General features: G+C 54.5%; 7 protein-coding genes and 2 non-coding genes across 9 annotated transcripts, besides 1 other annotated feature; 5 read left to right on the top strand and 4 right to left on the bottom strand.

Moving 5' to 3' along the window:
* Window positions 1-169: 169 nt before the first annotated feature.
* Window positions 170-2376, bottom strand: CYME_CMM149T. The gene has a single exon (XR_002461451.1). It is a non-coding gene; the product is annotated as a hypothetical transcript (transcript).
* Window positions 2377-2979: 603 nt separating this feature from the next.
* Window positions 2980-4694: a sequence feature (possible transcribed region).
* Window positions 4695-5863: 1169 nt separating this feature from the next.
* On the bottom strand, window positions 5864-6697 carry CYME_CMM147C (similar to signal recognition particle receptor beta subunit; the record flags this gene model as incomplete). The annotated part of the gene is made up of 1 exon (XM_005536985.1): window positions 5864-6697. The coding sequence occupies one exon, from the start codon at window positions 6695-6697 to the stop codon at window positions 5864-5866; it is 834 nt and encodes a 277-aa protein (XP_005537042.1).
* A 1399-nt stretch (window positions 6698-8096) lies between these two features.
* CYME_CMM146C (probable inosine triphosphatase) lies at window positions 8097-8831 on the top strand (the record flags this gene model as incomplete). Its single annotated transcript, XM_005536984.1, has 1 exon — window positions 8097-8831. The coding sequence occupies one exon, from the start codon at window positions 8097-8099 to the stop codon at window positions 8829-8831; it is 735 nt and encodes a 244-aa protein (XP_005537041.1).
* Window positions 8832-9494: 663 nt separating this feature from the next.
* Window positions 9495-11270, bottom strand: CYME_CMM145C (asparagine synthase, glutamine-hydrolysing; the record flags this gene model as incomplete). Its single annotated transcript, XM_005536983.1, has 1 exon — window positions 9495-11270. The coding sequence occupies one exon, from the start codon at window positions 11268-11270 to the stop codon at window positions 9495-9497; it is 1776 nt and encodes a 591-aa protein (XP_005537040.1).
* Window positions 11271-11608: 338 nt separating this feature from the next.
* CYME_CMM144T lies at window positions 11609-13379 on the top strand. The gene has a single exon (XR_002461450.1). It is a non-coding gene; the product is annotated as a hypothetical transcript (transcript).
* A 509-nt stretch (window positions 13380-13888) lies between these two features.
* Window positions 13889-14557, top strand: CYME_CMM143C (hypothetical protein, conserved; the record flags this gene model as incomplete). The annotated part of the gene is made up of 1 exon (XM_005536982.1): window positions 13889-14557. The coding sequence occupies one exon, from the start codon at window positions 13889-13891 to the stop codon at window positions 14555-14557; it is 669 nt and encodes a 222-aa protein (XP_005537039.1).
* Window positions 14558-18642: 4085 nt separating this feature from the next.
* On the bottom strand, window positions 18643-18933 carry CYME_CMM142C (hypothetical protein; the record flags this gene model as incomplete). Its single annotated transcript, XM_005536981.1, has 1 exon — window positions 18643-18933. The coding sequence occupies one exon, from the start codon at window positions 18931-18933 to the stop codon at window positions 18643-18645; it is 291 nt and encodes a 96-aa protein (XP_005537038.1).
* A 315-nt stretch (window positions 18934-19248) lies between these two features.
* On the top strand, window positions 19249-22605 carry CYME_CMM141C (similar to zinc finger protein; the record flags this gene model as incomplete). The annotated part of the gene is made up of 1 exon (XM_005536980.1): window positions 19249-22605. The coding sequence occupies one exon, from the start codon at window positions 19249-19251 to the stop codon at window positions 22603-22605; it is 3357 nt and encodes a 1118-aa protein (XP_005537037.1).
* Window positions 22606-23425: 820 nt separating this feature from the next.
* Window positions 23426-23980, top strand: CYME_CMM140C (similar to alpha-hemolysin; the record flags this gene model as incomplete). Its single annotated transcript, XM_005536979.1, has 1 exon — window positions 23426-23980. The coding sequence occupies one exon, from the start codon at window positions 23426-23428 to the stop codon at window positions 23978-23980; it is 555 nt and encodes a 184-aa protein (XP_005537036.1).
* Between the last annotated feature and the right edge of the window lie 720 nt (window positions 23981-24700).

The following is a 24700-nucleotide window of genomic DNA, read 5'->3' as shown; positions in this document are numbered from 1 at the left end:
CTGCGCTCTGGATCGCTGCGGCTCGCTGGAGACACTAATGCTCTACGCCTGACAGATAAAACACAACACTAGACTCCTCGCTCTGTTCGCGTTTTTCGAATTTTCCTCGAACTCGTTGTAGACGAACAGCTTCGGTATTCCTAGTGCAGCAAATGGGTGTACGGATTCACACGTCGTTTATGGTGTTCGCTTGCCTTTTCTGGGTGGTTTCTACGACGCGTTGCATCTGGAATGCGTTACGGCATTGGAATCAGGGTTTGGAAAATAAACGATATCATGATCTTACTGAAACGTCAGAGCCCCAAGCGGTTTTTCCAACGTGTGGCGTGCACAAATCACACACGCTTTGTGTTTTCGATACTGTTGTTTCGAGGCAACTCGTACACGCGCAGCCATTCGCAGGATTGGATGAACGAGGACAATAAAACGACGTCGTTCCTTGATCACTTGATCACAGGCTCATGTCCAAAGTTCACTGCACGCTCCATCTCATACAACAGAATCCTTTCGCAAGTCAAATAATCCTTTCTCTGTGAGAATCGAAGATCCGACGTTCAACAGCGGCAGTGAGCGAGCACTCTCAGGATATGCTCGCATAGGCTACCGTCTCTTCTGCTTTCACAGAAACAGGTCCCAGACTCGGACTCGAGCCATTGCAGGGATCAATTTTCTGGTGAGGCGCGCTTCACCGTTGTGCCCGAAGCGAGCGTTGACGGATCCAAAATTTCTCGACTTGTCATCCAGCCTCGATTCCGCTCCTGGTACCTGCTTCATCATGCAAAAGATCGCGTTCCACAGACCCTCTGTCGAAAGGAACCGCATACGCTTGCGTACGCAGCAGACAGAATACTCGTCGAGGGCACCGCTCTGAAGGAGCCGGTGATCTTCGGGTATGGCGATGAATGTGGGGACAGAAAAGGTCATCGAGGGGAGTCCTCTGCACCCGTCCAGGGCATGCAGCCGGCCATGAATCCACGGTTCTGATCTCATAGGAGGAATCTGGTGGATACGTGGTAACATCTGGTCACAAACAAGTGTCTCGGCTAAAAAAGGGTATTCCTTGGCCTTGTGCAAAGCAGATGACACTGGCATGCGAAGTGTCGATTGCGAGTGCCGCCTGCCGATCAAACGCATAGAAAACAGCCGTAAGCGGCTAAACCAGAACTTTGATGTTGCTATCAAATTCGTAAACTGTCGACAGCGGTGATGGAAGGACAAGCGTGACCGGTATATTTAATGCCGGTGATCAACGAAAGGAAAAAGAAGAAGCTGCGGGAAGGACGCATGATGGCTGGTTTCGATGACGGTCGGACGCCAGCCAGATTCTGGTTGCTACATCTGAATGAGCAAAGTGCACGCGTTCCATTCTCTTCCGACACGCGTGTGGAATCCAGGTCGACAGCAGCGTCCTCCAATTGGGCGCATCCCAGGGTCAACCTTGTTGAAGGCAGTAATGGCACAGCTCCTGACACCTCGTACGACTCATCGAGCTTGTGCCCTAAAAGACGGCAGCGTCGGCATCTGCACTTGACACTGCAAACAACGTCGCTCGCATTTGCACTGCAGTGCACGCAATTCTTATAATGAACACGGCCAGTTGCACGATGTTCTATGAGTGTGCGAGGGAGGCGTTCCTCCAACCCGAGCTCCTGTACCTTTTCAGCCGCCGTCACGCATGCGTCCAGTCACGTGCGGGATGCGTCTTCCGCGATTTATGCTGCACCTGCACCGCACGCTGTTTCGTATCCTGGTACAGCGTCGGTGAGTCTAAAAAGAGCTTGCTCGCTTTCCACAAGGAATGGTGAACGCTGCCTGTGACAATTACACACGACGTCCAACCGCTGGTAGAAGCTTACGGGCCTAACCATGATGAACATCATCACCAACATGGGCAATCATCAGCACCACACCAGCTCGATGTCGTTATCGGCCCGCGAGACGCAAAGGACGCTACCCCGCTGGTAACGGTTTCAGGGTTCCGCTATCATTACATGTACCATTCGTAACACCTCCATTTTCGCCGACAACAACAACCACAACAGGATCACCATCACTACACCTGCCCGATGTCGTGTTTGCCATTCAGAACGCCGTACTTGGCGCTGTACGTCTCGTGTAGTATCCGGAACTCGTCGATCCGCATGTATGCCACGTGGCGCGCAACGCCTGCCGGATGCATCCTTTCTTACTTTGACGATTTTTTTTCAGGAATCTAGGATATCCGACCGAGCGCCCTGTGCCGCGAGTCGGATCCCCTATCGCCGGCAACAGCGCTCGCAATCGCACAAGTGCATCGCTGGTGGATCGACCCAGACTGACCTGGGTACGAAATATTGCCGGCAACCAGGAAAGCGACTCGTGCACCCGTGTAGACACAACAAGGTTCGAAAAGCTCCGGATCAGTCTTCCAGTCGCGCGTAGACACGTATTCGTTCTAGCAAGTATTCTGTCCTTTTTGTCCAGTTTCAGAAAACCTTCCCAAAACGAATCGAAAGCGCCAGCGCCACCAGTGACCAGAAAACACATCGCAACGCGCCCAGGAGCCGCTATCACGTCGTACGATTCCCAAGATGATGCTTTTCTTCCAAATGGCGCTTCATTAGTCCAGTGATAGTCGTGATACCGAGTCTAAAATGAAAACTTTACTTTTTCCAACGTCAGATCGACATCTCCAAACAAAATCCCCTCGGGATACGCAATCGCTCCCCAAAGACCAGAAAAGCGACCACCAGTCAACTCCGGATACCTGCAGCCTCTGCTGACCCCGAAACGAGTCATCCCGCTGGCAATCATGGGCAGAGTCAGCGAACGCAGCAGTGCCGTGGCCCCTTGAGGAGGGTGCTCCCTGCGACGCAGTCGTTACCGCCACACTGCGCTCATTGTAGCGCGCCACGCGACGGACAGCTCCGGCGACAGCTGCGTGTGCGATGGTGCGCGCACCGAAGCGAATCGACACGCGTGGCATGCTTGGCGTTGTGCAGTACTGTGCTGCGTCCCGTTCGAAAAACGACTCGTACTGACCAGAAGGGAAAGCACTGGGCCAGATGCGCGGTGATATCATTGCACGGATTGCCCACTGGCTAGCGAACGAAGTCGTGGTCAAAGGCCTTGCAAATAGCGCGCTGTTCCAGCGGTTTGCGCTGCGGACGCATACCACGTTTCGAGAGCTGGCGGAACGTTCGCGCTCACTGCCGCTCCGGGCGGAGACTTCGACGGAGCTCCTAGAGCGCGTTCGAGAAAGAACGGTACACTGGTCAAGGTGGATGCAGGACTTTCGTGAAGGCCTGAAAGAGGTCGTCCGGCGGAACCAAGGAAACCGGGTCAGCTGAGCAGGAGCTTGCGTAAGCGTGACGGCGCGCGGTGGAGACGTTTCGTCGCATCATCCAAGTGAAGCGGTGGTGAATCCTGCCTTCTACGGTAGTGCTGGCAGCGCGTCTAGTTCCCTTGCAGCGAACAAGACTGTAGGTGCGTGTAAGAGGCGGCCAGAGAGCGTCTGGGACGGCAACTACAGCTCACGTCTGGCGGACGGGTGCATGTGTGCGCGTGTCCGCTCTGCCTGTAGCGACTGCGCGCTCGTGTTTGACTTGCCAAGCTTCATGCTCCCTGTAAATATCTTGGGATATGTGTTCTTCTATATATACCATAGACAGGCGATGTTTTCTCTTTCAGGTTTACATCGCATGGCATGTATTGCAGTCGTTCAACTCAATTCCGTTCCACTCCCGCAGCGTGGAATCGATTGCTTTTTCGCATTATAAAGCATGAGATCGAGATCACGATGCAATGTATTTTATAGATCGTAGAGGAATTGCCTGTGGGATCAATTCTTTACTGAACGGTGCAAGGAGGACCGCATTCCTCTTGCATGTCAGTCATATCAGAGTTCTCTAATGGTTGAGGAGCCCTAAAAGAGACAAGTATGCGCGCTTTGTACCAAAAACACGGTATTCTCAATGACAGTTTGCGTTCAATGGTAGAAAATGACCCGTTGATCACACTGTACGGGAGGCAAAGGTGAAGATGGTAGTCTGCATGGGCGTCTCTGTTTCTCAACAGCTTTTTCGTGGAATCCTGAAGCCGCTGCGATACAGTCGCTAAAGTTCTAGTTCGCGCACGCCATCTTCCACGGAAATCGGAACGACAGCGTTCCTGGGACTCAGCGATCAACACGAAGCACAAGGACTTTGGTTTGTTTTTTCAGTCGATGAGACGTGCTTCGGATGATACGGTCCGAGCGTATGTGGATATTCTCGGTGCAGGGCGCCCGTTGCATGTACGATCAAACTCGAAGAGGACGACTAGATCATCTGTTCTAGATGGAGTGGATTGATTTGGGGGCCTCAGTTTTGCACCTACATGAGGTTCATTCAACAGTACCAACCACTCTGCCGAATCATTGAAGACTTTTCCATGACGCTTGGCGACGTCCCTCTACTGGATAACGCGGTATTTCACCATTCCCCTTGCATTCGAGCTTTTGCGGATCCTATCGGGATAGATCTTTTTATCGTATCTCCATAGCCATCAGGATTCATCACCATGGAACGAGCGCTTTCTATCCTGAAACGAATGATCACTGCTCTGGGCGAATCGCTGAAGCGTTCGGCACACGATGATACACCGGGGCACATGACCGCTTTCATCTGCAAGTTCTTGTCCACGCTGGGGGGTTCTTAACTAACGGCATAAACAAGTGCGTTCATTTTCAATTTTAAAAAATCCAAGGAAAAGGTATGGACACGGAATCCGGGGATCCTCGAGGGCCGGTGCCGCCGGCTGCCGGAGAAAAATCAAAAACATATCCTTTTCGCCAATCATGGAGCGATGAAGAGCGAGTGACGAAGAAGACGAGGGGAGGCAGGCCAGAAAAAGCGTTTGCCCTACGGGACCGCGACGAAACTGTAGTTGCACAGGAGGCACAAATTCGAGGAATCCTTTCATTGGTGAGTTCAACTAGCGACAATTGACGCACGGAGTTCGTGAACCGAGACTTTAACGCCGCCATCTATAGCAGACGATATGTGGTGCTGAAGACGGAACTCGCGGAGCTGACGCAAGCCGACTTTGCGGCGTTGCCTCTCCGACTCGAAGTGTGCCTGTATAAACTGAAACCGATAGCAGTCAGCCGGTCAAAACAGGCCAGGAGGCGTCTGTACGTCGGTATTCATTTACGTAATGGTCGCGGAACGTGTTCGCTCCGTTGAGCCCAGAATCGAGAAGACATGGCACTCAGCTTGTGCGGCGGCGTCCACGTTGCTCAGATATGGTTGTCGTCGACTCGTGTTCGCCCATTGACTGCAGCAGCGCTGAAGCCAGTGAGAACATGCGACTGGCCCGTAGAAACGGCTGGCATTGCCGATTGTCACGATGCGCAACCCGCAACTTTCACAGGTATCCGACCGCCACGTCGTGCTTAGCTTCACAGGCGCGAAACTTGCCAACAATTCCTCCACCGTTGCTTCCGTTAGATGTGCAGAAAATGGCGTTTGCATACCAGACATCATGCACTAGTTTCATTTGGAGCGGTTATACATGCCTTAGACTATGCAGTTTGTTTCAAGAAGCAGCTCTGGCATGGAGCAAACCAAACGGTTCCGATGTAAACTACTACATGCATATTCTCATGGAGTACGCAGGCCTCGTGCAGCATCTTTCCGAGCAGCGCTCATTCGTGCCACCGCTATCGATGTGCGCAACAGGCTAGCGTCCTCGAAACGCCTACACTTGCTTCCATCCCTGTTCGATGAATCTCCAATTAGATTTTCAGTCTCCATCTTCTACGAAACAAGTGGCCAAATACGCCTCCCAGGCGCATGCTAGAGGTCTCGGGTGCATTTGCCGCAGGTGTCGTTATCGAGTGCCGCTAGCGGTGACGCACGGCGCTTCGGATAACAGTGTACAGTTTCGGTAAACAGTCGCCAGTTTTGGCACTTCCATGAACCAGCATAAGGCGCTGCTCTCGTCGGAGCGATGGAATCTGCGCGATGGTCGACTCATCGACCAGCACTGGGGTCAGCGAATTCGTCCTCGAATGCCCCAGTCGTTCTACTTCCCGCATCCATCGTGCTAGAAACACCTTGGCTGGCATGGCTGTGCGGAGGTCCGCTTTGTTCGCAAGAACGACGCAGGTGGTGCCACGTTGGAGGAGCGCCCGCACGTCGATATCTCTAAAGAGATATTCCGCTTCTCGGGTCAAAGAGTCAGTTTTCGCGTCCACGACGTAAACGACGACGACGGCGGCAGCGTTCAACTTGTCCAACGAAGTGAACCGTCCCCAGGTTCCCCGCGCCCGTGCATCACTCGGCAGGTCGACCAGAAGAAAGCGCACACCGTCGTCCAGCGTTACCACTGCCTCGTTCGGCTGCTGCGACGGCACTGGCGCGTAACGTGGCAGTTGCCCTTTCCAAAGCCGCCAAAAGAGTGTCGTTTTCCCAGCACCGCTCGCGACGGTTTCAGCGCTTGGACACGACAAGAGTACGACCAGTGGAAGTCGACGCCGCCGCCGGCGACTATTGTAGAGCACTACCAAGACGCTGGCGAGCAGTACGCCCACGGCGACCAGCCAGCGCACTACAAGCCCTCTGTCGGTGGTGCTCTGTTCAGACCAGTGTTGTTGCAAGCAGAGCCAGTCTGCGAAGTCGCACTTGGCAAAAGTGTCTAAAACGGCCCGAGCAGGCCTTGGAAGCCGCGGTTGCATCCGTAGTTGGCCTTTACCCTTGAAGATTGTTGCGTCGGACCAGAGCCTCCTAAGTGCACAGCGGCTCACAGAGACCAACCAAGAGACGACAGTTGACCGGAAGACGCCTCCACGCTCCGCAAGGTCCACACCAGTCTTTCTGTCCGCAGTGGGCGCGAAATCGAGCCAATGAGCGTCCGTGTGCAGAACCTGCCTGCCAAGTCTGAAACGAAGCAGCGCGCGCCACTGAGGTACTTCATTGTACGAGATATCAGTCTGATTTTCTTGTTTGACGAAATGTTTCCATTGACCACGGAACCCAGACACGGAATGGATAGTAGGGTTCATGGAATTGTCCATCATGCTGTGCCATACGCTCAAGTTCCATAACCTATATGTGATATAGGTTGTACTGGTCGTTTCGTGCGTTCTATCGCGCAGCGAGTACCTGCCTTGCTGTCCCCTGAATAAACCCTGTACAGCTGGTGCGGGTGCAGCACGAGCATAGAACGGGATTGGCATACGACTGAGAAGACGTTGGCTCGAAGTGTCTTTTATTCAATACGGAATCGGGACTCTTTATGATACTGGGAGCCAGCAAGCTGCGGAGAGAGACGCACTGCTTGCGGTAGCGCGAAGCGATCTGCTAGGAGCGTACTGCAACCAGGGCAACGCCTAGCATGCAGCCTACCGCTTTCTCATCTAAAAACAAAAACATCGTTGCAGATGAGTCGCTCAGGTGTCGCCACATCACCCGGTAACTGAGGGAGGCGTGAGGCACGAGCGCGCCGGACACGTCCGGGTCGTGCGACCTTCCATCATGCGGATCAACGTTCGAAAATACGGAGACGTTTGCCCCCGTTCAATGTTCACCGTGAAGCTGGAACGAAATTGGTATCGAGTCGCTGGCTGCCGGTTCGTTTCTGTTTGCTCGGCACTTGACTGGCTCGTACAAGCTCAGTCTGATGGGCATTTTTCGGACGCGCCGATAACCTTTTCGGGCAAGTCTTGTGAAACGACTCAGGATCCTGTCGAGGTGTCACCATCGAATCATACGATACGAGATCCATCGATCTCACTAGGGATTTCTGGACGCACCGAGAGCCTCTCTAGATGATAACAATGATAAAGAGAATCAGGATTTCGCGTCCGCAGCGTCGCCACACCTCGCCTTCCATACTCCAAAAGATTACGCGATCTCTATTCGAGGGAGTCAATTCGTGACCTTAGCACCCGCACCATGACATGCACGACCACAAACGTGGACGGAATGTCAGAAAACATCAAGCAACGTCCCAGTTGATGATGCTACAGTACGTAATCGTTGAAACGGATCAGGTATGCCTCGACGCATTGTCGATGCATCGGACGCTGCGGCGAGCGGGAAGCGCGCCTACGCGTCGCCTCTCCGAACGCTACCATGCAGCGACAGCGACACCTGGTGTGCTTTTCCGTCGGGCTATCGGTACTCGGGTGTAGACATCGACACGTTTCCGCTGGACGGTACTGCTGTTGCCATAGTCGAGGTCGCTTTAGAGCAGTGTCTACGCGGACCGCTATGTTGACGGGGTTATCGCAACACAAGCCGCTGACGTTCGTTACCAGTAACGAGAAGAAACTCGCTGAACTGCGGGCGATTCTGCGTGACCTCGTCGGTATGGAAGTGACGATCGAGGCGCGACACATCGACCTTCCTGAGATTCAAGGTGAAGCCGAGGATATTGCGCGCGAAAAGTGTCGATACGCTGCACGTGCGATCCAGGGACCCGCCCTCGTCGAAGACACGCAGTTGTGTTACCACGCGTTCGGTGGACTCCCTGGTCCGTACGTCAAGTACTTTTTGCGTAACCTGGGGCCGGAAGGCATGGAAAAGTTGCTCGCTGCCTGGGACGATAAACGTGCAACAGCGCAGTGTATCTTTGCGCTCGCCGTAGACGCCGACGCGGAGCCGCACCTGTTCACCGGCCAGACGCTGGGGCGAATTGTGGTGCCTCGCGGGAAACGTAACTTTGGTTGGGATCCCATATTTCAACCCGATGGACACGAGAAAACGTATGCTGAAATGAGTGAAGGCGAGAAGAATGCGATTTCGCATCGTTTCCGAGCTGCTTCGAGGCTAGCAGAGTTTCTGCGCAACCATTACACCACGCGATAGGTTGGTCGCGAGGCCTCGCGGAGGATGCGCTTTCCGCCCCCCGGAACAGCACCGCATCCCTGATGCATTCCAAGTATTCGATGAGAGATTATCGTGGGGGAATATATGGTGCGCTCTGAAATAGTTCCGCGGGGACCGCTTGCGGGTTCGGGTTTCTGCGTTTCACCCTTGAAGACGCTGATAGCGGTAAGCCCACGCGGCCGCTGCCTTCCTGAACCCGCATCCTCTCCTCTTCAATACGTGGACCGCTCGACACGCCTCGGAATCGTTGAGAACGCCAGCTATCAGGCCTGGTCGTATCTCTTTTCCGCGATAGTATGCACTGTACGCAATGACGAGCGCATGTATCGGTGCTGGCGCGATGTAGACCAGTAGCCAAACCTTGCCTAGAGAGATTGTTGCTCCGCGCCCGGCGCTGCATGTATCCCAGATCTTGTTTAGAACCGATTCTTTTTCGTAAAGTTGATGCCCCATGTATCAACGACAGATATTAGGACATCATGCCAGATGCCTCTCGTCAAGGAGCGCCTTCCCGCAGCATCTCACGACGAGTTCGAGATCGCTGAGCGTCCACAACGTAGGCAGCTCGTTGTCCTGCGGTTTCACCGATCGAGCGCCAACTGCTGTGAACGGTGGCAGCAGGCAGCACTCCATCGTTCTCGCTCAGTTCGCTCGCTCCTGTTTCTGTGGCGCTTTCAAGTGGTTTTCCTGGCGAGCGTTCGCGAGATGTACTCGTTGAGCACGGCCGCTTGGATCCGTCGATTCCGACCAAAGCGGAATCCATTTGTGGACGCATGAGCGCAGGCTTTGCGCTGATGGATACGAACCGTAATGTTTCTCGAAAATCATTCGATAGTAGTACGCTTCTTTTGTTGTCGGTGGATCGTATGTGAAGCGCGCTGCTGCATTGTGGAGCTCGTCATCGGAAACGTGGCTCTCGCAGAACGCCTTAAGGCCGTCTATCCAATTGTAACCGACACCATCACTGAATTGCTCCTTCTGTCGCCAAAGAATATCGTCCGGAAGGTAGCGCGTTCGTGCCGGACCAAGATGTTCATCGAAGGCGGCTCTCATGATCCATTTTTCCATTCTCTTTCCTGGAACGCACATTTTCTCTTGCGGATCGATTGTCATTGCCACATCGAGATAATCGCGATCCAGGAATGGAACTCGAAGCTCTAGACAATGCGCCGCTGTACTGCGGTCGCCTCGAAGTACGTCGGCGGTGTAAAGCAGACGCAGTCTGCGCACAGTCTCGCGTTGGAATTCGGCCGCAGAGGGCGCGTTATGGAAGTACAGGTATCCACCGAGCACTTCATCGGCACCCTCACCACTCAGAATCACTTTCACGTACTGCTTGACGAGCTTGGAGAGCAGGTACATCGGCGTTGATGCTCGCACTGTCGTCACATCGTACGTTTCCAAGTGATATATGACCCGATCCAGAGCGGCGATTCCCTCTTCCACCGTGAAGATGAGCTCATGGTGCTCTGTCTTCAAGAACTCTGCAACCCGGCGAGCAGCCGCCAAATCAGGTGAGCCCGCCAGACCGCATGCAAAAGAGTGGAAAACATAGTCCGGAGCCAAATAGCGCTTCGCAACCGCAGCAACGAGACTCGAATCCAGGCCGCCGCTGATGAAGACCCCAACAGGAACGTCCGCCATTAAGCGACGTCGAACAGCCACCACAAAAGCATCATGGAGTAGCTGCAGATTCGCTGGCGCAGTTGGCGTCCACGAGTCATCCGCGAGGAAGCGCGGCACATACCACGGCTCAAACGTGAAAGCGGTGGCACGCTCCTGACCTCGAACGCCAACAATCAGCGTTCCCGGCTTGAATGCTTCCACACGATCGCAGTGCTCAACGAGAGCCTTTGCCTCGGAGGCAATCCATACCGCGCCATCTGCAGAGGCGCCTACGAACATTCCGCGAACCCCAACCGGGTCGCGTGCCGCAACGTAAACGCCACGTTCGAGGTCCACCAAGACACTGGCGAAGACGCCACGAAGCATATCATAGAGGGTCTTGGCAGGAAGCAAGAGCCGCTCAACCAGCGCCGGACCAGTTCGCGAGGTCGCTTGTTCGGCGTTCTCCCCCAGCAACTTCTCGTACAGCGGGATAATGACTTCACAGTCAGAGTGTGAGTGTAGTGGGCGGTTTCCCAAAGCGTCACGTCGAATTTCTTCGTGATTGTAGATTTCACCATTTGTTATCGCAAAAACTGTGGAGAGGTCATTGCGCATCGGTTGGTGTCCGTGCGCTGGATCGTTTATGGCCAGCCGCGCAAAGCCAAAGGCAGCCCAACCGCCACCGTAGACCTCTGTGGTGAACTCGTCGGGACCTCGGTGTCGGAGTTTCTCAGTACATTTGCAGGTCAATTGAGCAAGCTCCTGTTCCGAACGCGTCGTATTCCCGATAATAGCGAAAATACCGCACATGATTTCGCACTGTTCGTCTGCACACCCGCCTGGAAGCACTGACGCCGCGTTGGGGAGAGATTCGCGGCAACGCCCCGCGTCGACGCCGAGGCAGAATCCAAGCGCTATACGGAACCTGACGCTCGGAAACTCGAAACTGGCCTAGAATGCAGCCGTTGTCGTTGACGACACACCCGAAGTAGTATGCTTGGCACGAGCAACAACAGAAAGAGATGGTAAGCAGTAGTAGCTTTATCAGCAGCCGCAGGCGCAGCAGCGGCAGCATCGCCGGCGGCGTCGACCGTTGGCGACGCAGCGACGGCGCGACGCAGTACAGAAACACACCTCGATGCAGGCGCAAGGTTTTGGTGTAGCCTGCCACGATCAAGACCTGGGGCGTCTCATGGGGTGCCTCTGCAGCTCGATTGCTGGTGCGTGTCGGGATAAGCAGTTTGGCTTTGCAGGCGTCGTAGGATCATGTTGAACTTGAAGAGAAGCGCTACGATACTTTCGTTCAGTAGGTGATCGATGGATTCAGGTGGATTTCTGCGGATGCGCGAACGCTGGCGATCACGCAGGTGCCTGCTCACGTTTTCTGTGGAAAAGTGGACGACCCGTGCCTCAGGAGCGTGTTGCTTGAGCGAGAGTCGTCTGGTGTCGTGACGCTGCGGGGGCAGCGAGCCTATTGCGGGCATTTGGTTTTGCACCGGATGCAGCGGTCCGGCTCTGGACTGAGGTCGACGAGTCGGGGCAGATTTCATTGGAATGCGCGACTGGTGTCGGAAACCGTGGACGAGACCTTCGTTGAATGTTCATTGTGTGCGTGTTCCACAAGCCGAAGACGCGCTCGCTGATGTGGCGTCGAATCCTGGCGTGGAGCGCATCGTGAATATCGCGTGTGTATCGACTGCACGAGTACCAGATGAAAATGCAACGTTTCAGTACCTGCTCTATTCCTGCTTTTCGATTTTTCGGAGCGATTTTTAGATGCCAGCATCGAGATTCGAAGTGCAGCAATGTGCACTTTTGATTTCATCCGTCCTTTTCGGGTGCTCAGTTGTATGTCTGGGGGTAGCTCGGGCGACGCTTTGCCGCGAGAATTCGCTACGCTTGCGGAACGGAGAGCATTCGCGACGGCCTCGAACAACGGCTCGTAGCGTAACCGATGCTAATTCATCAGTGCATGTGGAGAAGCCTCCAATCCCCTCGTTTTCCTCCAATGGAGCGCGCTCCGATGCTTCGATCATCCAGTTGCAAGCAAACTCGTGGGCGCGTCCGGATTTACGAGCCAATAACGCCACGTCGTCTCTTGACGAATGGATCGCGAGCTCATCCCGCATATCCACTGAGCAGCTGACGTCAAATAAACGATTCTGCCCGAAACACAATTCCTCCTCGCTTTCGGGCCATCGACGAATCCGCATGGACATCAGCATGATCCCGCACACGGGGTATGCTTCCAGAGGCTCGTGTATCGTCTGCTTCTGCAGGGAGGCGGCTGGGGCCTCAGGCATCACGCCGGCTCGCTTTCAGCGGAGCGACCGTCACCGGTTTGCCGCAAAGGAGTGTAGGCGACCTGAGACTTGTCGGCGGCTTTTCCAGCCTGGATTTTCCTGCAGATGCTCATTCCATCATGGATGGCGTTGCGCGCCATGGAGTCACCACCGAGTGGGATAGCGCTCGCTTGCATGCGCCGAGCACGGCTTCTTCTCCGAGGGATCGCCCAGATAAAGCCCGTGGTTTAAGGTTACGGCATCGGAAGCGGAAGCAAAGGAGGATATTGAGGCGAGCCTTCCGGATCCGCCAAGGGCGTGGATGGAGCGATGAAGCAAATCTCGACGCGACACAGGGCAGCGCCCAGCGCGTTCGGTTTCGTAGGCTTATGGAAACACCTGGCGATGGTCAATTGTCACGGCTGCGGTGGATGCACCCCTCAGGGACGTACAAAGAAGATGAAAAAAGTGCAGCGAAGCGTCGATCGCGCCGACCGTCTGTCTATGGATTTCTTCGACAGCTGCAGAATGCTGCGACCTAGGGATCTTGACGCTGCAATCAACATCCTTCGACTACAGCCAAGGGAGCTGGAGAGAAGACAGAGACCAGTACCTTAAAATCCGAACAAAAGCGACAGAAAACGGAATCTTCTGCCGAGAAAGCGTACAAATGGTAGTGTTGATGATCGTGGGAAGAGTCCAAAACTTTCGGCTGCACGCCCGAAATCGATAATTGGACCCGATCGGTTTTCATTGAACTTGGATATAGGTCATACACTGGTACTTGCCCACATCCCGATCACTGGACGACAACAGATCGTATCCGCTAAACCAAAGCTAACAGTGTTTTGTATAGAGTCGTTGCGGACGTGACGCACACGTCCTGTTCTCGACGAACTGAGGATCAGCCAACCGGCTTCGTAATTCGAGTCTTTTATGGATAGTTTAGTATGATTGACGTATAACAATTCAATATCTGCACTTCATAGTATATAACTAACAAATGGGACATCGCGCACGCCTGGTGCCTTGCCCGGGCCAGGTACCGCAACTTGCGTCCCCAAGTGGTCTAAGCAGTGTTCCCAGATTCGCTTACAGGCAGTGCTTGTTCACACGGACAGGAGCAGCTGCAGCTGCTGCTCCAGTATGCTTCAGTCTATGCCACGTCGGATGTCCTATTGCTTTTGTTTTATTCCAGGGGCCATACTTCTCTCTGCTGAGAACATTGCCCAAATAGGCCGTCGCTCGTTAGGCATCGACTATGGCTTCCGGCGGGTCGGAGTAGCGGTTTCGGTGGGCTTTGCGCCACGGCCACTCGGATGTTTACCGAATGCGCACCGAGTAGCCACTGGACCTCAAAATAAGGTGAAAATAGAGGGCAATAGAAATCGTGGTCAAGGTAGGAAATCCACGGTGCCTGACCGACTCATTGAAGACGTGCTGGACCTGGCGCTGCAAGAAGCCGTCGATCAGATTGTCGTTGGACTACCTCTTCATAGTGATGGCCTCGAAAGTGATCAGAGTCGAGAGACAAGGGTTTTTGCGGAGAAACTGGCAAAGGCAACTGTGCTCCCTGTGTACTTGTGGGACGAGTGCTTCTCCACACAAGAGGCGCGAGCCGTTCTCGAGGCGAACGCTATCCGCTCTCGCAGACGCATCGAACGACAAATTGATGCGGAATCTGCCTGCGTTATTCTGAGGGAGTTCTACGAGTATCGGGGAGCCTGCGCTGAGCTCGTACCTGGCTCGACACGGAAGACGAACCGCGTCCGGGGCTACGGGAAAGGGACTCTGGGCGAAGCGCCAGCCTCCTGAGCACACACCGGACCTTATACGCTTTGCATGCGTGGTATCGGTGATAAAACGCGACAACGGTCTTGCCTCAAAGGTGTGATGCGGCAGATAGTTGGGCATGCTTCACATGCGTTACCGTTGAAGCCGCCGAATGCCAGTTGAATAGAGATTGCAGTACACCGGACAAGTTGCCATGATCCGTGGCAGGTGCTGCGGCGGTCGTGCCGGATGAGGTGCGCTTGCATAGAAAGATGCAAATACGTTGTCATTTCGCAGGTTTGATGCGTCCTACCCGGGAGCTCACCACGTCCGTGCCACACCGGCCGAAAGGCATGCCATGCGCCCGGCAAATACAAAAAGGATGCGCTTTGGAATTGCATATGGAACTGCTGGCCGAGCAGAACGCTGCATGCGCAGGCTCATGCGCTCATGCGTAAACGGATACGCTCCGACCGCGGTACAACCGCGACAGCGAGCCACAGCTGGCGTTCAGAAAGCGAACCAGGGCGTTGCTCGGATTCGCGTAGGACCATCGAAGAAACAGTGTTTCGTGTTGCAGAGGTTACAAGCCGAGTGCTCTCTGCTCCAGGCTTACCGTGAGCATGGGGTGACACCAACGCGCACTGCATTCCATGCCGCAATGCAACTCAAAGCCGCTGGCGCAATATCCATATATAGTCCCGCGTTACCGCATAGACCAGAGAAGAGGCTACACACGTACACCTCTCGATATCCTGGTGTGCGTCACTGGTCGTGAGGCGCCACAGTTCCCCCCGGTTGGGCGTGCGATCAGCGTGAAGTACAACTTGTATTGCATATGCCGCAGTCGAACGTGGGCCCGGTGTCGACAAGCGGCGCGCTTCTTGTACTGAATGTGGCTGCAAGCTTGATAGCGTCTGTGCTCTAAACGTCTCCGACAGCGCTCCGCGACTGGGGTAGGTGCAGCTGCGGTTGCGGCTACCTAAGTTCATACGCTCTGCACCGGGTCGGGGTACGGGCGCGGTCTATTCCGGTCACTGGCAAATCGACTTGAGCTCGATGATTTGACGCCCGCCAACCGACTAAAACGCATCTACAAGTGTTCATGAACTTGGTTTGCAACCATTGTACACCAATTTCGGCAGTGTACTCAATGATAGCAAATACCCCAACACCATTATTGTTCACCAGAACCGAAGACAACAGTTGCCGGTGCACATATGCGACGCTTCAGGCTCGTTGGATTCCAGAACTGCACCATTCCAGCGGCTTTGGTTGGGGCGAGAATCCGATGCCCCTCTCTCCTAGTCTTGATTTCATCGCACGTCTTATGCGTTTCAGCACAATGCCCATTCAGGATACGAAAGTATCACATCGACACTTCATTTGACACAGAGTCAGTGGACGGGCCAGAACCAGTACACATATCCGGATGTTGATCGAGGCGTTCAAATGTCGAAGCCGACAGCGCCTGCTGGCATATGAGCCATTGGGATCATACTACTGCAAGCCTCTTCCATTCGATTACTTCATCATCTTACGTTCCGTCTGGGTGCCGTATACCATCTCATGCTCTGGTCTGTGTTTCACGCTCCTCTTCTCTGCTGGTTTCAGCATGCGCACATGCTCGTGATTCGTTCATTTCGACCTGACCTAATCGACGGTATTCGTGCAGGATCGATGCCTGCATTCCATGTACGCCCTCGTCGAAGGAAGCGGCGTGCAGCATTCGCGCACCTCAGCACGTCCACTGGGATAGGTTACCATCAGTGGCAAACGACACGACTTTGCGCTCGTTCCAATTTTCCAATGCATCCAGCAGATTGGCAAATGCACGCTTCTTGCCTCCGTCGAACGCAGATCGTTAGCTACCCGAGTGCAGTCTCATATACGCTTGCCAAAGACCGTCCGCATGAGCTATTTCGGCGTCTGTGTACGCTCTCTGGATGAAGCGTACAAAACATTCGCATCTGCTGGATACAGTTCTCAGATCGCCGAGATGGGCCCTGGCGTCTGCCATGCCCGAGTCTCGATAATACCGATCCCCCGAATAGATGACCAGTTGCCTGTGTTTTCCTTTTGAGGTCCTTGGCTATATCCCCTGTGGTTACAGGGACAGCGGCGGCTATGATGTTCTTCAACCCGAAACCCACGCTCACTAACAAGTCTTTCCCTTCTTCTACCTTGAAAGCTAGAGACGAAGTCTCGTTTCTCCGCCCAGGTTCTCGTTTCACGAAGTACGCATAGACTGCTGAACCGTCGATGTCTGCTGTACCGGTAAACCTTTTCGTATCCTCCCAGTAAACGAGAGTCCTTGAACGAGCATCGCGAATGCTTTTCGTGAAAATTTTCGACTGCCTCGTTACTGTCCGCAGAGATCAGCCGCAGCTCACTAGGGGGACCACGTCGAACAGTAAACCATTCAGCCTATCGTCATATCATGAACCTGGATCTGACGATACGGGGACTACATCGAACAGATGCTTTAGGCGGCGACTTTGACCAGATTCCGGGAGCCAGTGTGATTTGCGCTGGACGGCCCTGTTCACGAAGAGTTCGAAGTGTAAACTGCAAGCAAGGCATGCATCACGTTTCAGATATCACTTGGACGCGATGTCTGTTGGTCCATAATCGAGGAAAACACCATGGCCTTGGGAGGATGAGCAGCGAGCGTCGATCTCGTTGCGTCATTTCTTACAAACTGGCCGCGAGCTGGTCATGTACCTCTCACGACCTACGAAGCATAACATTCATCAGGCTCTACTTTTCTGGACCAGAACAGTGAAGGTACAATATCCAAAGGGTGCTCCTCATGGAGCGCTCGACACGGACCCGTGTACGGTTTCCGAGGAGATTGGTTTGATAGTTTTCGGTACGTACGCTGTGGATGCTCTGATCGCGGAGTAACGCGGCAACTCGTCGAGATATTCTGGGAAGCATTTGCACACAAGTCTCTGATCCGACGCTCAGGGCGCAATACATAGTCTGTCTCGAGTATCATTTATGCTGCATCAGAAATATTTGGTCGGAAAATTCTGGAGCAATGTTAACAGCTGACAAACTGACTTGAAACATCTTACGCAAAGTTACCTGCCAAGGTGCGTCGAGGCGAGGGAATCTAGGCGACCGTTCATGACGTCCTGCATCCCACTTTTTGGAAGCTCATCCCCGTGAACAAGTTTTCGTAGGGAGACCTTGAAAACCGTTGCTGACGGATCCTTCTGCTTCGGTAGTTGCTCCTTTCTGCCGCTTCTCGCCCTCTCCTCGGGGAGCTCACCCTATTTCTTGTCTGGTGGTTTCCTCGCGTTGCTCCTTCACTTGACAGGGCGACGTTGGTGTAGTCATTGTACTGTATATCCGTTTTCGCTCTAGGACTGAGACGCACGGGGTAGACGATGGCACTGAATCGTGCGTATGCGATTCCGGGACCTACGATTTATCGGGGATGTCTTCGTCACCTTCTCCTTAGCGAGCACGCCACGGAAGGACGCGCGAATTTCCGCCCCAACCTGCGCTCGAGCAGAGAAAAATCGCTGCAGTTCAAGGCTGGTAACGGTAGAGGGCGACTTTTCGTAGAGCCTCGGCTTCACGGATGCGGGCGATTCGTTCCTAGACAAGTGCGCGTTCAAAAAGACATTGACAACGGAAGAGACGCCATCGACTGGATTCATCCAGAGAGAGCGCGCGCTTGCACGATAAACAGCGCAACCCCAGTCTCAACTGCATGCTTCTTGACCGCTTTTGAGGAATGGAATGCGATGTTGCCTCAGAAGAGAATAGAAGAATATGGGAAGAGGTTGCAACGGTCTTCACCGCAGCATGAGGTGCTGAATGATCGTGACCTTTTGGCGGTTCGCAGGCGACCATGTCATTGAGTTGCCGACAGGGCTGATGTTGCCGTTACGCTCGCCTGTTTGTTCCCCACAAACAGCCATCTACCCCTATCAGGGTACTCTTATAGAAGTCTGCTATTTTTCCCCTATAACGTCTCATAAAGTGAGACGGACACCTATCGCTCCAGCACAAAGCGTAGGCGTTTCACTACGAAATCGAGAGTGTGTTGTATTTAGCGGAACAAGTCCTCGCATAGCGGAGCGCTTCCTTCTGTGTCTATCCTCGTCCATTCATTACCGCAGCTCGCAACGGCAGAGAAACTTCTTGCCCTCTGGATTCTTCGATCGTCTATCCCACAGAGCGTACAGAGTGGAACGGCTTGAAAAGGAGCCAGTCTTGTAGATAGAGTCTGAGAATTTCTCTCTAGTTACACAAGGTTCCGAGTAAAGACTACGAGAAGGGTGCTTCATCCACCTGCTGACACCAGAAAGAATGACTTGCACACAACAAAGCTCGCCGTTCCCTATACCAGCAGTGGCAGTATTCCGTCTGTGCACAACATTTCTCCATGCTCCAGGACGCATCCTTTCGTTGAATACCTACCAGGAAAACGAAAGAAAGCAAAAAAGGCGTGCTGGCACCTGTGTGTTCCAGTATTCACTGCTCAGCGTCCAACCGGAACCTAACAACAGGCGACAGCGAGATCGTGTCTCGCAGCCGTGCGAATCCGTTCATTTCTGGGTCTTCCAGGCCGCAGTGTCGGGAACGTAGCTCCCACGTATTCGCGACGTGCGTCACCAGAGGCGAGTGCAGCACTAACACAAGACGCGCTTTGAGCCCTGCCCAGCACTGCCGAACTGACTGGAGTGGAACCGGGCTCCACCAAGGCAAGCTGAGCGATGCCCTCGAAACGGAGGCCACATTCAGACGCAAAAGTTGCAGCTGGCGGGTCTTCGGGTGACGGCTTGCCACCGAAACGCAGCCGTCAAAACGGTAGTGCCCAATTCAAGGCGCCTCCACTGCTGCACTTGTTTCACTTTCACCGAGCGATCCGGCACGACCTGGAGCAGCTTTTGGAACTCCTCGAGAGTGTTCCACCGGGCGGTTCGGTGATTGAGCACGAACGCGAGGAACTTGCTGCGCAACTCGAGTCGCTGCGTCACATTCTGAGACACCACTGCTCGTCCGAAGACGACGTACTTCTTCCAGTGCTCGTTCGAAAGGGTTGCCGCATCCTGGAGCAAAACGAGGGTGCAGCGTGCCACAATTCAGCAGTTTTTATGGAGTTACACGAAAAAATGGAGGCTCTCGAGCGACACTTGAAAGCCGCGGATACTTGGCCGTCGCGAGCCGAGTGGGAACAACTTCGGGACGCTGTGTTTCTCCACCTCGACGCAGAGGAAGAGGCAATGACACCCTATATCTGGGATAGTTCATGCCTGACGCCCGACGAGCAGGGCCAGCTGCTGGTCAAGATCATCTTTGCCATGCCTGAAGAGACGCAGACGCGATTGGTGCTCAAATCACTGCGGGAGCTTACATCCACGGCAGAGCGCAGTTACTTTCTCGTGCTGCTGAAGCAGTATGCATCTGTTGAGCAGTTTGCAAGCGTAGCGGGCCACGTTGCCCAGGATATGTCGCCGGAGGAGTTTCAAGAGCTGAGCGAACACGTTCCTGGTCTCACCGAGGCTGCGGAATCGCAACTACGACCACTGATGGAAATTCGTCATATTCATATGGCGTTTCGGCATGCGCTGGAAGACTTGCAGCAGGCCATCGACGACGTCGACCCGTCAGATGAGTTGCAACTTCGTTCGTTCGCCAAACAGGTGCGCTTTCTCCGTCTGATGCATGCAGCACATTCCCAGAGTGAGGACGCAGTTTTTTTACCAGAGTTACGCAAAGGAGACCGAGAATTCGCTGAATTTATTCACGGAGATCATCATACAGAAGATTCCATATTCTACGAGCTTCTCTGCGATGTGGAGAAGCTCTGCGCTGCGTCGGCGGAGCAGCGTCCGCCGCTTATGTCGAAACTGCGCTCCCGCGTTCGCAGTCTCTGTGGGCATCTACTTCGACATATGGCGAGTGAGGAATCACGCCTGCTGCCGCGTCTGGAAGGACACTACCCGGTTCTCGAGCAGGATCGTCTCGTGCGCGAGGTTCGACGGAAAATCCCGGAAGACGCCCTTCGCGTCATGATGCCGTGGCTCCTGGGGTCACTCTCGATCGCCGAACAGGAGACCTTGGTTAGAAATCTTCTCCGCTCGATGTCTCGGCAGGAGTTTGCACGACTCATCGAGTCCGTGGCGAAATCCGTGCACATGGGTGTTTTGGATGGTAGAAACTGGTACGAGCTTGCACGCCGTGTTCCAGAGATACGCAATCACTCCGGAATAGAGTCCGAGAGTGGACTCTATTCCGGACCACTTGCCGAGATCATGCGGGTTCACAAAGCGATTCGAGTTGATCTGCAGGCACTTGCGGACGCGGCGCTCAAACTAGACCCAGAATCCCTGAATCCGCGACATTTAACGACGCTGCGGGAGCGTTTTGCCTTTCTCGAGCGCATGGTCAGAGATCACTCCAATGCGGAGGATCGGGTGGTGTTACCCGCTCTCGCGGAGCGCGTGCACGGCATCGTTGAGGAGTACGAAACGGACCACCATTGTGAACAGGAGCTCTTTCGGCGCTTGTTGCAAACGCTGTTGGATATTCAGTGCGCCGGAACTGCTGCGGAGACACGCTCGCTCATACGGAAACTGCGCGGCATTGTTCGTGCGCTGCGGGTTGACCTCATGCATCATCTCGAACGAGAGGAGGTCGTTCTTTGGCCAATTCTGGCGGAAAAGTTCTCAGCAGATGAGCAGACGCAGATTGTTGGCCAGGTTTTTGGCCAGATACCGGCATCGCGGATGCAGGAGCTGTTGCCCTGGCTGGTGCGCGTTCTCAGTCGACACGAGAGCGCCAACATGATGCAGCATATTCTGACAATTACGCGCTCGACCATGTTCGCACAGTGGTTGCGGACGTGGTTCAAAGGTTTCGATGAACTTGTCGGCGGGACGCGGCAAGCTGATGCAACGGGGCCGGGAGGGAACGCGAGTATTGTTGCAACCCCAGCGCATGGACGCGACATGGATTCCGCAAAATACGAGGCTGCCGCTGAAGGCTACATTCGCCGCGCCATGGGAGATGTCGAGCGAGCGATTCGATCTATTGCCCGGGATGAGACGCTGTCCGAGCGAGAACGCACCATGTTGATGCAGAACGTCATGATCTCGCAGTGGCGTCGTCGAAAGCTGCAGCCGCCTGCGGAACATGCCGCATCCTCATCGTCCAGTGCACGTAGCTGCACCTGGGGTGATGCGGAAGCGCTGATCAAGAACACCAACACCACCAACAACAACAACAACAGCAGTCCCCGTGCGTCAACGGATCCACAGGGCCGCGGCATCTGCCGCATGTACCGGCCGGGTAGCAAGACGGACTCCTCGCCGGGCCAGCTCGGTTGTCGACACTATGCGCGGGCATGTCGACTGCTTGCGCCCTGCTGCCAGGTCTACTACACGTGTCGACTTTGTCACGATGAAGTGAATGACCACGTCATGGACCGCTACGCAGTGGAACGAATTCTCTGTATGCGGTGCCTGACGGAGCAGGCGCCTGCGGAGGTATGCAGTTCCTGTGGGGAACGTTTCGCGCACTACGTTTGTCTCATTTGCAAGCTCTACGACGATGCGCCCAATCGGGATATCTATCATTGTGGCTACTGTAATGTCTGCCGCGTCGGCAAAGGTCTTGGTATTGACTATTTCCATTGTATGAAGTGCAATGCGTGCATGTCCACGGCCAGTGCGAAGAGTCATCGCTGTATGGAGCACAGTCTCGAATCGGACTGCCCCGTGTGCGGCGAGTACCTCTTTACATCTACGAATCCGATTAAGTTTTTGCGTTGTGGGCACCTGATGCACGCAAGCTGCTATCGCCGCTACGCTGCTGCGGACTATCGATGTCCGCTCTGCAAAAAGTCGCTTGCAGACATGTCTGCGTACTTTGCGGCGCGCTTGCGTGACGAGCCGATGCCACCCGAGTATCGCGGCATCCCAGCGCGTATTTTCTGTAATGATTGCAGCGCACGCAGTCTCGTCGAGTTCCATTTCCTTTATAACAAATGCCCTCAGTGCGGTTCGTACAACACGGAGGTGTTGCAGGTAGGGCGCTTGTTGCCTAGCACGAACGCTGCGCTTTCATAGACTCAAGCAGGGCGGTACTGGCAACGCGCCCAGCGAATGCTTGCTACTGAGCCTCGAAGGCGAGCACACAGCGGTGCTGACGCAAACATCGGTGCCTATTGGCACTCTTGCAGTGGTGTCTGGAGCGCACTACTCGAGCGTCTGGATGAAGTTCGAGTGCACAAATCTTGCTCGGCAACTGCGCAAGTCATCGTGATTCTAGTGGGTTTGGGGTTTCCTTGGCACGCCTGGGCTCACACTGAGCCGCTCCATGTATCTGGTAAATGCTTTGCACGTGCCTTTTATGAGAGCGCTCGCAGTTCGTTGCCGCACCAGTTTCAGGTTATAGGTCTACGAGGGACTTGCACTGGAGCAGTCTTTCGAGCGAACGCGGCTGGTACGCGTTTCCTTTCTCTCGCTTCGTGCGCACGTGCGAGCGTGCGTACGTACGTGCATCCATCCTTGACCGGAGGCCTCGCGTCGCTGAACCTGGAGAGACTACACCGACTTGCGTGACGCGTAGGCAGCGGAAGCGCGCCCGACTTGCTGCAGAGCGCCGGGTTGCGACTGCGGAACTGGCGACAGGCTTGCGGTTCAACGGTAGGGCGTCCGCGAAGCCCCGGTGTGCTTGCACGCCGCGAACTGCTCGCGTTCCCGGGGGTATTCGAATAAAACCGAGAAAACTTGCACCAAAAACATATGGGGTGTGGGGTGCTCAAGGACGGATGCGTGGTCCAAGTAAGGGTAGATCAAAAGGGCAGCATCGGGAATCGAACCCGAGTCGCAGACACCCAAAGTCCACAGCATACCACCGGAGCGAGCGCCAATAACGCCATAGCCCATGCCGCCGTTGAGTAGCCTAGAGGCGCCAATTTCAGAATATAAAGAGGTTCATGGTGGTGTGATGCACTGCGCCTTGAGGACGCGAAGCCGTAACCCTCTAGAATCTAGTCTGGACATGCTGTTCTCGAGAAGCATGTTTTTGTCACCTGGGGCTACGACGCAAATAGAGCGTCATAACCGGTTTGCAGCTCTCCGAAGGGCAAAACAACCTTTTCAGCAACGAGTGAATCTCTCGAGTCGGCAACGTGATGCCTTGGCGCCCGTTCGCAAAACACTCGTAGGCGGTCTGCGGCTGTACAAGCGCTGTATTTCACCTGTCCTAGGACCTGCTTGCCGTTTCGTACCAAGCTGTAGTGACTACGCTGTACAGTCATTAGAAGAGTTTGGTGTTGTGCGGGGTATTTTGCTGGCGATGTGGCGCATCCTACGCTGTAACCCGCTTGGAGGCTCTGGCTACGATCCGCCGCGTTGGCCACCGGTGCCGTACGGCCACGTTGGCGCCCTGCCGCCGACCGTTTCACCAGAAAACGAAACGCGCGATGATTCTTCATGAATAGTATCCGTACAGCTTGGTTCAAAGCTGCGCAGAAGCGCGTCCCAGAGGGATAGAGCGTGCCCAGCTGGCGCTAGTGCCCTGCGCTCCTCGTCATCTGGGCAGGGGGCGCGACACTGCCTCATGGCTCTTGCCATGGATTCCTCGCTCATCGAGGTGCATTCGCTGCATCCACACATTCATGGGTCCAGAGATACGACATGCGGATCCAGCAACCACCAGTGCGGCCGAAATAGGCCTGTGCATTGCCACGGCACATGGCGACCTTGCTCGATGTACAGCAACACAAGGCGGGTGCTTCGCATGCACGCTTGCAAAGCGCCACCAGGCTCAGTTTCAGGGATCGGGTGAATTTTTCTGCCAGACTTTCCCGGCAATGCTCATCTGGCTGAGGTGTGATCTCTACGTGCGCACAGAAAAACGCACGGCTTGCGTCACCCGCGTTTCCGTGGAAGCGAACCGTCTCGTTACTTAGACCCGAAACAGGACGCATGTTGCAAACTCACGCTACTGCAACACAATGCAAAAGATGATCGAAGAACACGCGAATCCTGGTGCGTGTCCGATCGCGTTTATGTCTTGGACCTGGCGACGCGGCTCCTGACTGCGGTAGTTGGTACAAGTCGGACGTTTGTAACCATGAGCTCTGAATTCCCGCCATCTTCACGGAATACCACGTACCAAACTATCAGCGCAACCCATGCTTCTCCGGTCTTCGGG

Source organism: Cyanidioschyzon merolae, chromosome 13 (genome assembly GCF_000091205.1).
Source record: "Cyanidioschyzon merolae strain 10D DNA, chromosome 13, complete genome".
NCBI lineage: Eukaryota > Rhodophyta > Bangiophyceae > Cyanidiales > Cyanidiaceae > Cyanidioschyzon > Cyanidioschyzon merolae.
The sequence above is the reverse complement of the archived record's forward strand: the minus strand, read 5'-3'. Positions and strand labels throughout refer to the sequence as shown.